This window comes from Panthera leo, chromosome E2 (genome assembly GCF_018350215.1).
Source record: "Panthera leo isolate Ple1 chromosome E2, P.leo_Ple1_pat1.1, whole genome shotgun sequence".
Classification (NCBI taxonomy): domain Eukaryota; kingdom Metazoa; phylum Chordata; class Mammalia; order Carnivora; family Felidae; genus Panthera; species Panthera leo.
Genome location: NC_056693.1, coordinates 7,032,191 through 7,046,528, shown reverse-complemented (window position 1 = coordinate 7,046,528; position 14,338 = coordinate 7,032,191). Strand labels below are relative to the sequence as shown.

At 50.9% G+C, this 14,338-nt stretch overlaps 1 protein-coding gene and 1 long non-coding RNA gene across 3 annotated transcripts in view; one reads left to right on the top strand and one right to left on the bottom strand.

The window, feature by feature from the left end:
- Nucleotides 1–10,997, top strand: part of ZNF175 (zinc finger protein 175) — a 34,020-nt gene extending 23,023 nt beyond the window's left edge. The window contains exons 3-5 of the mRNA XM_042918261.1: nt 2,335–2,461; nt 2,741–2,836; nt 8,828–10,997. Coding sequence (XP_042774195.1) covers nt 2,335–2,461; nt 2,741–2,836; nt 8,828–10,659 — 2,055 coding nt within the window. The 3' untranslated portion in view covers nt 10,660–10,997. The remainder of the gene's footprint in view (nt 1–2,334; nt 2,462–2,740; nt 2,837–8,827) is intronic.
- Nucleotides 10,998–11,327: 330 nt separating this feature from the next.
- Nucleotides 11,328–13,474, bottom strand: LOC122207909. 2 transcript variants are annotated; one of them, XR_006197055.1, is made up of 3 exons: nt 13,232–13,474; nt 12,344–12,398; nt 11,328–11,735 (listed from the first exon to the last, which is right to left on the bottom strand). It is a non-coding gene; the product is annotated as an uncharacterized LOC122207909 (long non-coding RNA). The 2 variants fall into 2 exon arrangements; XR_006197056.1 differs by having other exon boundaries at nt 13,236–13,474.
- Between the last annotated feature and the right edge of the window lie 864 nt (nt 13,475–14,338).

Below are 14,338 nucleotides of genomic sequence, written 5' to 3'. Positions count from 1 at the left end.
TGGATTTCAATGCCTTTTTCCTTCCCCAGATCAGGGAAGTTCTCAGCTATTATTTCTTCAAGTACACCTTCAGCACCTTTCCCTCTCTCTTCCTCCTCTGGAATGCCAATTATGCATAGATTATTTCTCTTTAGTGCATCACTTAGTTCTCTAATTTTCCACTCATACTCCTGGATTTTTTTATCTCTCTTTTTCTCAGCTTCCTCTTTTTCCATAATTTTATCTTCTAGTTCACCTATTCTCTCCTCTGCCTCTTCAATCCGACCTGTGGTTGTCTCCATTTTATTTTGCAGCTATTTATAGCATTTTTAAAAGCTCCTCCTGGCTGTTCCTTATTCCCTTGATCTCTGTAGCAATAGATTCTCTGCTGTCCTCTATACTGTTTTCAAGCCCAGCGATTAATTTTATGACTATTATTCTAAATTCACTTTCTGTTATATTGTTTAAATCCTTTTTGATCAGTTCATTAGCTGTCGTTATTTCCTGGAGATTCTTTTGAGGGGAATTCATCCGTTTCATTTTGGATAGTCCCTGGAGTGGTGCGGGACTGCAGGGCACTTCCCCTGTGCTGTCTTGAATAACTTGCGTTGGTGGGCGGGGCCGCAGTCTGACCTGATGTCTGCCCCCAGCCCACCGCTGGGGCCACAGACTGGTGTGTGCCTTCTCTTCCCCTCTCCTAGGGGCAGGATTCACTGTGGGGTGGCGTGGCCCGTCTGGGCCACTTGCACACTGCCAGGCTTGTGGTGCTGGGGATCTGGCTTATTAGCTGGGGTTGATCGGCAAGGTGCACGGGGGCAGGAGGGGCAGGCTCAGCTCACTTTTCCTTTGGTGATCCGCTTCAGGAGGGGCCCTGCAGCACTGGGAGGGAATCAGACCCGCCACCGGAGGGATGGATCCGCAGAAGCACAGCGTTGGATGTTTGCGCGGTGCAAGCAAGTTCCCTGGCAGGAACTGGTTCCCTTTGGGATTTTGGCTGGGGGATGGGCGAGGGAGATGGCACTGGCGAGCTCCTTTGTTCCCCGGCAGACTGAGCTCTGTCGTCCGGGGCTCAACAACTCTCCCTCCCGTTGTCCTTCTCCAAGCAGAGCTGTTAGCGTATAACCTTCCAGATGTTAAGTCCCGCTTGCTGTCCGAACACACTCCATCCAGCCCCTCTGTTTTTGCAAGCCAGACTCAGGGTCTCTGCTTGGCCGGCGGGCTGCCCCTCTGCCCCGGCTCCCTCCCCCCAGTCCGTGTAGTGTACACCGCCTCTCCGCCCTTCCTACCCTCTTCCGTGGGCCTCTCATCTACACTTGGCTCCGGAGAATCCGTTCTGCTAGTCTTCTGGTGGTTTTCTGGGTTATTTAGGCAGGTGTGGGTGGAATCTAAGTGTTCAGCAGGACGCAGTGAGCCCGGCGTCCTCCTACGCCATCATCTTCTTCCTCAAGCCTTTATCGTGAGGTGGTATCTCATTGTGGTTTTGATCTGTATTTCCCTGATGATGAGTGATGTTGAGCATTTTTTCATGTGTCGGTTGGCCATCTGGATGTCGTCTTTGGAGAAGTGTCTATTCATGTCTTTTGCCCATTTCTTCACTGGATTATGTTTTGGGTGTTGAGTTTGATAAGTTCTTTATAGATTTTGGATACTAACCCTTTATCTGATATGTTGTTTGCAAATCTCTTCTCCCATTCTGTCGGTTGCCTTTTAGTTTTGTTGATTGTTTCCTTTGCTGTGCAGAAGCGTTTTGTTTTGACGAGGTCCCAGTAGTTGATTTTTGCTTTCGTTTCCCTTGCCTCCGGAGACGTGTTGAGTAAGAGGTTGCTGTGGCCAAGATCAAAGAGGTTTTTGCCCGCTTTCTCCTCGAGGATTTTGATGGCTTCCTGTCTTACATTTAAGTCTTTCCTCCATTTTGAGTTTGTTTTTGTGTATGGTGTAAGAAAGTGGTCCGGGTTCGTTCTTCTGCAGGTCACTGTCCAGTTTTCCCAGCACCACTTGCTGAGGAGACTGTATTCCATTGGATATTCTTTCCGGCTTTGTCAAGGATGAGTTGGCCATATGTTTGTGGGTCCATTTCTGGGTTCTCTATTCTGTTGCATTGATCTGAATGTCTTTTTTTTTTCAAGTGTTTTAAGAGCTCTGTGCCAGACAGCTGGAGCTAACCACAATATCACGAGTATGTAGTCAGATTGCAGGGTATTTCTAAAAAGTTTTAATCCCCCAAAATACAACATGCAGTGGGTGGTTAGTGGAGAGCCATGTACATCATGGGGAAAAATCATTAAGAACAGGTCTGCAGGTGACCTCTTTCCAATAAGGAGTAATTTCGCATTGACCTGGGGTTTGATGTTACAGGTATCGGTGTCATTTGAGGATGTGACCATGGACTTCAGCAGGGAGGAGTGGGAGCAGCTGGGCCCTGCCCAGAGATGCCTGTACTGGGACGTGATGCTGGAGATCTGCAGCCACCTCCTCTCCCTGGGTGAGCACCCCTCCCCCCCCCCCCCCCCCCCGCCAGAATCTCAGACAGACCTCGTCGAGATTTCCCTCCTTGTTGTGGGACGCAGTAGGGCAAATGAAGTATGTAATCTGTTTGCCTTTGATTTGTCCCCGTCTGGTTGTTCCTTTAGGGCCCTTTCGAATAGTACTTAGTTCCTAAGTAAAAGATGTTGACTTTTCCGAGGAGCCGATGCAGAGCTTCACTGAATGGCCTGTAAAGCCCAAGACCACATCCAAATCCGATATTCTTTCTCATGAACAGGGTACCCCATTCCCAGGCCAGAGATGATTTTCAGGATGGAAAAGGAAGAGGAGCCATGGATAAGGGAGGCTCAGCTCCCACATCAGTGGCGTCCAGGTGAGTGACTGTTTGTTACCTGGCAGATGCGTGGACATCTCTGGGCGGGGGGGGGGGCATTATTCAACCTGCCACGCTACCCATCCCCCGGTGGGTAGACCGCATGTCCCGTGCTCTCCCGGTTTCTACAACTAACGCTGTGATGGCCGTGGGGGCAGGCGTAAGAATTTCTCAGAGGTGACTACACAGGAGCAGGTTTCCCTGATCCCTGGACACAAGCGTACTTAGTGTGACTAAGTAAACCATAGACTCTTCTGATGGGCTACAGAATCCGTGCTCTGGCGTGAGAAGGCTCAAGGACCCACCCTTGTACGCCTCGCTTGCCAGCGTGGCCTTTATCAGGTTTCTCCTGGCCCATGTGATAGGCCATTGGGCTGTTTCTTGTTTTAACGTTTTTAGCTAATACCGAGTTAGAGTATCTCCTCATATCCATCATGATCGGGCTTTCCGTCTGTACGTTGCTTCTACATCTTGTTCGGTCCTTTTGTGTCCATGGAGTTTTCGTAAGGCCCTTTTTCTTTTTTATTTGCCCCCTGAATTCACTGGTTTGTCTTTTCTATGGTAGATATTCTTCCTTTTCCCCTAGTTGTGGCTCCTCCCCCTCAGAGCCCCAGGCTTACCCTCTGGTCATCCCTTCATGGTAATTCCCTTGAAGGGCCCTTCTCTTCACCACACCAAGCCTCAGGGTTTTTTTTCTGGTGATCTCTAGATCAACCCCTCCAGTTCCTGTGCCTAAACCCTTCTCTTACCTTATTCAGCGGTGTGGTGGACAATTCCTGCGGGATGGCTCACTTTTCTTATTTGCTGGAGATGAGAAATTGGAATCCTTACCAAATCAAACATTTTTCTCAGCCTTTTACATTTTGTCAGATTCTTTTTTTTTTTTTTAAGTTTATTAGAGCAGGTCACGTGGGTGGCTCAGGCAGTTAAGCGTCTGACTTCAGCTCAGGTCATGATCTCATGCTCATGAGTTCGAGCCCCACATCGGGCTCTGTGCTGAGAGCTCAGAGCCTGGAGCCTGCTTAGGATTCTGTGTCTCCTCTCTCTCTGCCCTTCCCCCGCTCACACTCTGTCTCTCTCTCTCAAAAATAAATGAAAGCATTAAAAAAGATAATAAAGTCAGACACTCAACTGACTGAGCCAGCCACCCAGGCACTTCACGTATTTCTACATTCAGATGTATCCAGAGAGTTTCATCGCTTGTGCTGTACCCAGTGTTCCTGTTTCCTTCCGTGTCTACTACAGAGATGGATATACATCAGTATAGACAGTATATACTGTCTGTAGGATGATCCTGTCTGCGTGGTCTGATTGATGTCTACTTTCCCTACTTAATCTTCGTTACATCAGTATCGAGCATGAGGAAACCATTCAGGATATAGAAATTACTGAATTTCTGAAGATGGGCAAAAAATAATACTTTTTTCTATTTTGGAAGGAAACAAAATACCTGCTGAGGTAAATTCAAAGACACCAAGATTGGGGCACCTGTGTGGCTCAGTCGGTGAAACGTCTGACTTCGACTCCCTCTCCTTTGCCCCTTCCCTGTTTGTTCTCTCTCTCTCTCTCCTGTGTCTCAAAAACAAAGACACCGAGATCATCATTAGACAGAGTGGGTAACAACATGAGATGTTAAAACCATCAGCCTTTTGGCATTAATGTTGTCTGTTTAATGGAGGCCAACTCAAAAAATACATATCAGGATGAAGGGTGTAGGGAGTGACTGCTTATGAAGGTCCAAGGCGATGGCATCAGCCCAGAGGAGTGGCATTGGGGTAACGTGAAGGACACGGTACTTGTAACTGCTCTGCATGGCAGCTGTGAGCTCTAAAGCTAAATTGGGGTAGAAGAGGTGAGAGTATGCTTGGATTTGGGAATAAGTTAGACTTTTTTTGGAAACAGCTTTGTGGGGTTTTTTTTGTTTTGCTTTAATATTTGAGGGAGAAAGACAGAGAATCCAACTGGTGGAGGGTTAGAGAGAGAGGGAGACACAGGATCTGAAGCAGGCTTCAGGTTCCGAGCTGTCAGCACAGAGCCCGACGTGGGGCTCAAACCCACAAACCATGAGATCATGAGATCACGACTTGAGCCGAAGTCGGACGCTTAACCGACTGAGCCACCCAAGTGTTCCTATTTGTTTTTTAAATGTTTATTTATTTTTGAGAGAGAGTGACCAGGAGAGGGGCAGAGTGGGGGGACAGAGGACCCAAAGTGGGCTCTGTGCAGAGAGCCTGATCCAGAGCCCTAACTCACAAACTTTGATTCTGTCACTTGAGCCCAAGTTGGGTGCTTAACCGACTGAGCCACCCAGGCGCCCCGGAACGGCATTATTAACGGTAAGCTGTCTTGGAGAATTATGGACAAGCTTTTCCGCATAGTGCTGATATTTTACATTGAGCATCTTCAGTAGTGATGTACATTTCATTGGGTTCTCCAAGAGTTTTATGATCTGAATGAACCGTTCAAAATGTTCAAATCACTCTCTGGGAACTCAAAGTAGAATGTCTTCAGAAAACGTGAAAGCCAGTGTTTAGGTAAAATTGCTATATAAGAACGCAAAATGGAAGAAAAAACCAAATAGCCTGATATAAAAAGTCAGGGACTCGAGTAGACGTTCCTCCAGAGGTGACATATGAGTGGCCAACAAGTATATGAAAAGATGCTCAGTATTAGGGTGAGGCAAAGCAAAACCACAGTGGTAACCAACTCACCCGCTAGACTGGCTACTGTTAAAAAATCAAAATAGTAAGTATTGGCAAGGATGTGACCCTCACACTGTTGTTGAGAATGTAAAATGATGCAGCCACTATGGAAGACGGTACGGTGATTCCTCAGAAAACTAAGCCTGGGGGAGCCTGGGTGGCTCAGTGGGTTAAGCGTCCGACTTCGGCTCAGCTCATGATCTCATGGTTCATGGGTTCGAGCCCTGCGTCAGACTCTGTGCTGACAGCTCAGCACCTGGAGCCTGCTTCAGATCCTGTGTCCCCTTCTCTCTCTGCCCCTCCCCTACTCGCAGTCTGTCTCAAAAATAAATACACATTAAAAAAAAATTAAGCATAGAATGACCATATGATGCAGCCAGCAATTAATTCCACTTCTGTATATATATCCGGGAGAATTGAAAGGATCTTGAAGAGAGATTTGCACACCTGTGTTCACAGTAGCTGAGAAGTGGGTGCAACCCAGTTGTCCATTGATGGGTGAATGGATTAAGAAAATGTGTGTACACACCATGCAATGTGATTCAGCCTTAAAAAGAAAGGTAAATCTGACCTATAATATGATATGGGTGATTCTTGAGGATATTATATGTGACAAACAGAGAAATACTATCTGATTCCAGTCACAATAGGAGGTTAGGAGGTGTCTAGAGAGAGTCCTGTTCACAGAGACAGAAGGCAGGATGGTGGTTTCCAGAGGGGGGAGGGGGAACTGCCATTTCAGTGGCATCGCGTCTGTCGCAAAACAAAAGCTGTGGAGGGGCGCCTGGGTGGCTCAGTCAGTTAAGCATCCGACTTCAGCTCAGGTCTTGATCTCTCGGTCCATAGTTCATAGTTGGAGCCCTGCATCGTGCTCCGTGCTGACAGCTCAGAGCCTGGAGCCTGCTTTGGATTCTGTGACTCCTTCTCTCTCTGCCCCTCCGCCTCTCATGCTGTGTCTCTGTCTCTCTCTCAAAAATAAATAAACATTAAAAAAAAAAAAAAATTTAAATAAAAGTTGTGGAGAGATGGGTTACACAACAGTGTGAACATGCCTGACACTGTTGCACTTAGAAAGGCTGAAGGGGTAAATTTTACACTATGCATTTTTTTTAACCACAGTTTTTTTTAACAGTTAACGCTAAAGACAAAAAGCATTCTCATTTTTTAAAAAAGTGAATGATGAGTGAGGTTTGGGGACAGGACAAAGGTCTGAGATACAGTTTCTCCAGGGGACTGACAGAAGAAATAAGATACGATGTTCTCTTCACAGTCGGTATTTAAATCTCAGGGCAGATGAAGGAATAATAAAATGCCGTCACTCTTTTTTTATTTCTTTTTTTAAAAATTTTTGATGTTTATTTTTGAGAGAGAGAGAGAGAGCACGAGTAGGGAAGGGGCAGAGAGAGAGGGAGACACAGAATCTGAAACAGGCTCCAGGTTCTGAGCTGTCAGCACAGAGCCCGACGCGGGGCTCGAACTCACAAACCATGAGATCATGACCTGAGCCGAAGTTGGACACGGAAGTGACTGAGCCACCCAGGCGCTCCTTCCTTTTCTGTTCAGCATCTCTTGCGTCTTGTGTTCTGTACTAGTCAACTGGATGAGCGATGACTCCTGTTCTTGGTGGATAAAAAACGGTACATTAGGTTAGCGTAAGGCTGAAAGTTCTACAAAGAGACCAAGGTTCAGTATAGTAATTTCTAGAATACGTTTCTCTCCTGTAAAAAGTTCAAAAGGCAGATGAGCAGGAAGCCTCACTTCTTGTATTCTCTGGGTGTCTAAGGTTTTCCCTCGCTGTTGCACTGTGCTTTATGACACTGTCCATCTGCGTGACTGGTGGAGTCTTTTGGGTTTTCCACGTAGTGTCCTGTCATCCGTGAAGAGTGCAAGTTTGACTTCTTTGCCAAGTTGGATGCCTAACATTTCGTCTTGTTGTCTGATTGCTGAGGCTCAGACTTCCAACGCTATGTTAAACAGCAGCAGTGAGAGTGGACATCCCTGTCGTGTCCCTGATCTCGGGGAAAGCTCTCAGTTTTTCTTTTTTTTTTTTTTTTTTAATTTTTTTTTTTTTAACGTTTATTTATTTTTGAGACACAGAGAGACAGAGCATGAACGGGGGAGGGTCAGAGAGAGGGAGACACAGAATCCGAAACAGGCTCCAGGCTCTGAGCTGTCAGCCCAGAGCCCGACACGGGGCTTGAATTCACTGACCGCGAGATCATGACCTGAGCTGAAGTCGGCCGCTCAACCGACTGAGCCACCCAGGTGCCCCAAGCTCTCAGTTTTTCTGTCGATGTGCGCGACTGAATGTGCACTGCATCCCAAGGCAGGTTCTGTGAGGCAGAAGGGGGGTGCGGGGTATTGAGAAGCTGTGGTCTTTCCCCCCGGGGCCGGAATTGGTGCATCACGTCGTATGCGTATTCCATCAGCCAAAACCATCTGCCAGTCACATCTCATCACAAAGGACATTGAGAACTGTTACGTAGCTTGGCAGGCATGTACCTGGTCATGGCTAACTTCTATGAAAGACAGTGACACAGATTTCGGGGGACAGCTTGTCCACTCTTCCAGTGTTCCTTTCCTGGGTTGTAAGTTCATTTCTAGGTTCAAGCAAACAGATTTCAGCTTCCTGGAGAGTTGCCTTTGGGCAGCGGTACCCTCTTGCTGCTTGGCCATGTCAGGGCTGGTGCCGTCTCCGTTTTCCAGACGACATGCAGGGCGGGTGGACTCACCAAATCCACCTTGCTTCTGACAAGCGGGGGGAGACAGGGGATGAGTCACGACTTAGATCCGAAAGCTAATGAGCTGGCCGCCGAGCCCCTCCGGCCTGCCCCGGCCGTTGCCCCGTGCTGCCCATGTCTGTGTTTCCTGGAGTCGTCCATAGGTGTGCGTATCTGTGGGTCTCTGGACCGTCTGCCTGCGGAAGTGGAGCCAGGCTGCCCTTGTTCGAATCTGACTCCCGCCAGAGCTCAGCGAGGTGACTGTGGTCGGTTCCTTATGCTGCACCTCCTCCTCCGTGAGACAGGGGTAGTAAGTGCCGTTACGCATGGAGGGGTGTGAGGGTTGAAGGAGTTTCTGTGGCACGATGTCGCACGGTCTGGCACGCGGTCGTGCCGTCCGCAGACAGGCTGACACGCAGTAAAGTCTGTGGCTGTTTCCTCGTCATCACCAGCCTCGCCCCCGTCATTATCCTGCGACTTGCAGTTTCTGTGTTCGGTCTCCATCCGCTCTCTGACGTGTCCTTCCTCTGTTAACTTGTGCCTACCTCTTCATCTTTTTCTCCTTCTAGAAGGGGAGTTTGGACTCAAAACCTCCCGACAGAAAATTTTTGAAAAAGCTTCGTTTTGCGACGGTAAGGAACTTGCGGCCCCGGGAGGCGGGTCACGGTGCTTCATCTTGGGAGATGTGAACCCCACAACGAGGGGTCCGCAGAAGCAAGGGAAACCTTCGCGGCACGGGGCTCTCCTCAGCAGGGAAACCCCGGATACAGAGAGAGACCTCGGGTGTAAAGACCCGGGAAAAATCGCTCCTGTGAGGCCCCATCTTGTTTCTAAACGTCGCTCATTTGCGAAAAGTTTGAAGCCCAACCTAGAAGGAAATCCTCAAAAGCAATGCGATGGCACAGAACACCTCGATGGGACTGTCGGCTCTGGCCGGCTACTCCCCCATAGCCCTTCCGGTCCTGGCTGCAAGAATGTTCGTCCAGGAGAGAACCCGTGTGAAGGGAATCCACATACGAAAGTCGGCAGCCGTAAGCCGCCACACGCAGAACATCGAGTTCATACCTGGGAGAAACCCGATAAATGTGCCGAATGTGGCAGGGGCTTCGGCCAGAAGCCACCCCTCGAGCAACAGAGATTCCACAGCGTGGAAAACCTCCAGGAGAGCGGGAGATGCACGACGAGCCTTGCTCCGCGGCCAGACCTCGGCGCGTATCTGCCCGCTCACGCAGGACACGTTCCGTACATATGTAAGGAGTGCGGGAAAGTCTTCGCTCAGAGGTCGGAACTGACGACACACCAGAAAAGCCACGCTAGACAGAAGCCCCACAAATGCCAGGAATGCGGAAAAGCCTTTTTCCAGGCCTTATCTCTCTTCAGACACCGGAGAACCCACACTCGAGGGAAGCTCTACGAGTGCGGCGAGTGTGGGAAAGGCTTCTCCCAGAAGTCCACCCTGGCCATCCATCGGAAGATCCACGCCGGCGAGCGGCAGTATGCGTGCGGCGAGTGTGGGAAGGCCTTCACCCAGAAGTCCGCGCTCGGCCTGCACCGGAGGATCCACTCGGGGGAGAAGGCCTACGCGTGCCTCGCGTGCGGCCAGGCCTTCGTGCAGAAGGCCCACCTGACCGTGCATCAGAGAAGCCACTCCGGAGAGAAGCCCTACAAGTGCAGCGACTGCGGCAGAGCCTTCGTCTGCAAGTCGCAGCTCGACATACATCGCCGCATCCACACCGGGGAGAGGCCGTACGAGTGCCGTGACTGCGCAAAAGCCTTCACGCAGAAGTCACACCTCAACGTGCACCGGAAGATCCACACGGGAGACAGACCGCACGTGTGCCGTGACTGCGGCCAGGCCTTCACGCAGAAGTCCCTCCTCAACACGCACCGGCGCACCCACACCGGAGAGAAGCCCTACAAGTGCAGCGACTGCGGCAGAGCCTTCGCCTCCAGGCCACAGTTCAGAGAGCACCAGCGGGTCCACACGGGCGAGAAACCCTACGTGTGCGCCGAGTGTGGGAAGGCTTTCAACGGCAGGTCCAATTTCCACAGACATCAGATGACTCACACGAGAGGGAAGACCTTTGCCTGCCACACGTGCGGGACCGCCTTTGGCCAGAAATCAGAGCTGACGGCACATCGGCGGACTCACGTCGGACAGAGGCCTCACGAATGCGGGGACTGTGGCAAATCCTTCAGTAAGAAACCACACCTCCAAGTGCGCCGGCGAATTCACACGGGAGAGACGCCCCATGCGTGTTCTCAGTGTGGGAAGGCCTTCAACGGCAGATCCAATTTTAATAAACACCAGACAACTCCTACCAGAGACAGACCTTATGAGAGCCGTTACCGCATGAAAGGCATTACCCAGACATCCGTTCCTAGTATGCATCGGCAATAACATAAAGTGAAACAAAGTCTAAATTTCTCGAAGGAAAAAAAAATCTCCCGAGAGTCTGATTCGATTGTATGTTACAGAATCCACGATTCAGAAGAACCCCCGGAATGCACTGCATTGTTGCAAAGGTACACCTTGTTTTATATGAAGGAAATCACTTAGACAGGAACATTTAAGAATGAGGGGAAGTGTCCATATTCGTACTAACCTCGTTAAGGATTATAAAACTCTTTTGGGAAGAAACCCGGACTAACCTTGAGAAAAGTGTCTCTGTAGAAAGTAGTACAAGAGGGGCGGGGCGCCTGGGTGGCTCAGTCGGTTAAGCGTCCGACTTCGGCTCAGGTCACGATCTCACGGTCCGTGAGTTCGAGCCCCTTGTCGGGCTCTGGGCTGACAGCTCAGAGCCTGGAGCCTGCTTCGGATTCTGTGTCTCCCTCTCTCTCTGACCCTCCCCTGTTCATGCTCTGTCTCTGTCTCAAAAATAAATAAACGTTAAAAAAAAAAAAAAAAAGCAGTACAAGATAAAATTTTGCCAGATTTTTGGATAAATGCATAAATGTGATTTTGTGATGTATACTGGTCTTCACGGGGCACCTCTTCTCTTACACGACTAGCCCAGCTCTCCCCTCCCCACTTCTTTCCACCCCCACCGCTTCTGGCGAGCATCTCCGTAAATAACCAGCGTCAACCTTTCGGTGTGGACTTTTTCCCATTTTTATACAGCCTCCTGGTCACTTCCCCCGAGTCAGCAAACTGGCCATCGGCCAAAGCGGGTTACCCACCCGGGTTTTTTGAATAAAAATTTTACCGGACACGGCCACGTTCATCTGTTTGTGTATGGCGGGCGTGAGTAACCCGTGGTGGAGCCCACGTGGCCCACAAAGCCGAGAATAGTTACCTCCGGCCCTTACAGGAGATTGCCAGCACCTGGTGTCCGCACACACTCATCCCTGTGCTCATAATCCTACACCTGTGTCGGAGCTCTGTCCTTGGTTCTGTCAGTATCGGATCCCGTCACAGGCGTGTGTGCCTCGTTCTTCTCGAGCTGCGACACGTCCGTTCGGTGGCTGCACCATATGCTGTAGGGTGAACACGGGCTCTAACATATTCAACCAGCCTCACAGGTTTTACTCTCTTCCCCACTTTTTTTTTTTTTTTTTTTTGCTACAAGAAAGAATAGCATAGTGTTGTCGGACACAGGCCCAGGAGCCAGGCACCTGTATCTGATCCTACGTCAGTTGGGCAAGTGTTTAATTCCTGGGTTTCAGAAGGACGATGCCAACCGTCCTTTTGTGAGAAGTAAACGGGTAGGTCCGTGTTAAGCACTTGGAACCAACAGATGCGTGGAAGTGAAAGGCGGGGGATTAAGGCTGGTGGGGAGAAGTGAGTAAAATCAGCTGTCCTTTAGTAAGAAACCAGGTGGGAGCTCTGGTCCCGGGGTTCTGTTCCAGCCTCCAGCAAACCCTCGGCTTGGCACTGGGGCTCCTAGGGCTGTGAAGTTGATGTCCGTGGGGAGGCTGGTGTGGACGGGCTGTAGCTCCTTGGAGAGCAGCCTGGAGCCCTAGGAGTTCATGCCATCTGCAGCTGACTGGGGCCAAAAAGCCAGGATGGGGGGAGGGGCAGCCACACGAGCCCAGGACCTAAGGACCGCCCAAGACAGAATATTCTATCTCCAGCCCCAGTTTACCTCTGGCGGCTCTGCTCCTGGCAGGGGTCCCGGCCCTCCGGCAAACAGGTGGTGGCTGGAGAACAGACAGGATGGTAAGAGGAGCGTCTTTGCAGCCTTACAGAGGGGAGGGCAGGGAGGCCAGGTGGCCTGCGCCCCCCACACCGTGGAGGGACCTGTGGCTCCCTGTGGGCTCCTCAAGCAGTACCCCCCTCCCGGGCAGCCATGTCCTCATCCTCATGATCCCAGCCCCGGTGGGAGTTGGGGAAGCCGTTTGTCCTCAGGTAGCGAATGGGGCACGGGGCAGACATGCCTCCAAGGAAGCCACAGTAGGGGAGCCTGGAGAGGCAGAGAGAGCTGGAAGCCGGGAGTTTCAGGCAACAGGGCCCTGGCCCTGACTTTCTATCCCTAAGCTTTATTTCTGCGTTCCCCCTTCTCCACTCACCCTGGTGATAACCTCTCCCCTGACCCTTCGGGTGTCCCCTTCCCTGATCTTGCGGTCGCCCTTCCTCTGCCTCTTCAGACGGGTCCTTGACCCCTGGGATATGCCCTCCTCTAAATCCTCTGACAGGCCCACCTGATGACCACTTGATGGCCCTTTCTCCCCAGATCCCTAAGAACACCCTTTCCTGCCCCCTGGCCAGCCCCTCCTTTCATACATTCCTCTTCTCTGGCTTTTGTCATGACCCCCTCTGTCTACCACTGGACCCCTGTGACACCTGCATCCAAAAGGAAGGTTCTTCCCTACCAGGATTTTCCCCGCCCCATCGTCCCAGAGTCGGCCCCAGGGATCAGGGCCTGGACCTTACAGATGGGCAGGGCGGCGTCCAGGGAAGTGCAGGGTCTGGCCAACCATCCCCCACAGGCGGCCCCCTCCCTCCATCCACTCATAGCTGGACTTGTCTATACCAACAGACACAAGGGTGGGGAAGATGTCACAGATGTAGAGGTCGCTGTCATCCTCTGGGAGGAGGTTCACATGGTGGAAGCAGGCAGTCTTATTCCTCTGTGCGGCCTCCCAGAAGCCCACACTGTGCAGCCTGCCCAGCGCTGAAGGCGGTATTGTGTACCTGGGATGGACGGAGATGCTCAATGCTTCCTCACCAGCAGGCAGGAGCGTGCCCCCACCTGCCAGGCCCCTCTTCTCCCCTTTCCAAGTACCATTCTCTTGCCTGGACTCTATTCCCACCAGAGCTGGCAAACCCAGACCCGTCCACAAGGGCACAGTTCAAAGGTTCCCTCCCATGGAAAACTTTCCTTGGATTCCCACCCCCATCCTGGGCAGGGTCACGATCTTTAGCCTCCCAGCTCTGCCTCCTTGGCCATGTTCAGGGTTCTCAAGGATGATCCCCTGCAAGAGATCATCTGAGGGAGGCAGAGATTAGGGTGAGCAGGGACCACCTACATTTAAGTTTGTTTGAGAGAGAGAGAGAGAGAACGCACAAGTGGGACAGGGGCAGAGAGAAAATCCCAAGCAGGCCCCACGCTGTCAGCATAGAACCTGACTCGGGGCTCAGTCCCACAAACCGTGACATCATGACCTGAGCCGAAATCAAGATTCAGACGCTTAGCCAACTGAGCCGCCAGGCGCCCCCACCATGACCACCTTAATCATTACCATCACCGTCATGTTCATCATCAGCGCTAATTAGCACTGTCAGCACTCTCTTCATCATCTCCAACACCATCGACACATCCCCTCCCTCCATCACTATTACCATCACCATCCTCACCGCCGACAGCAGCAGCATCTCAATCATCACCAACGGAATCACCATGATCATTAGCACTATCGTTACTGAGCACCTACCATGGGCCAGGCCTTGGCCTCGCAGCTTTGCAATGTCATTAACTCAACGAATCCCTCCTGCAGCCCAGTGATGGAGGTGTTATTATCATCCTTGTCTCATGAATGAGAAAACCGTGGTGCAGAGAAGTTCCCCAAGTTCATACATGATTATACTAAGTGACAATGTGATGGGTGGATGATGGATGGGTGGACAGACGGATGGACGG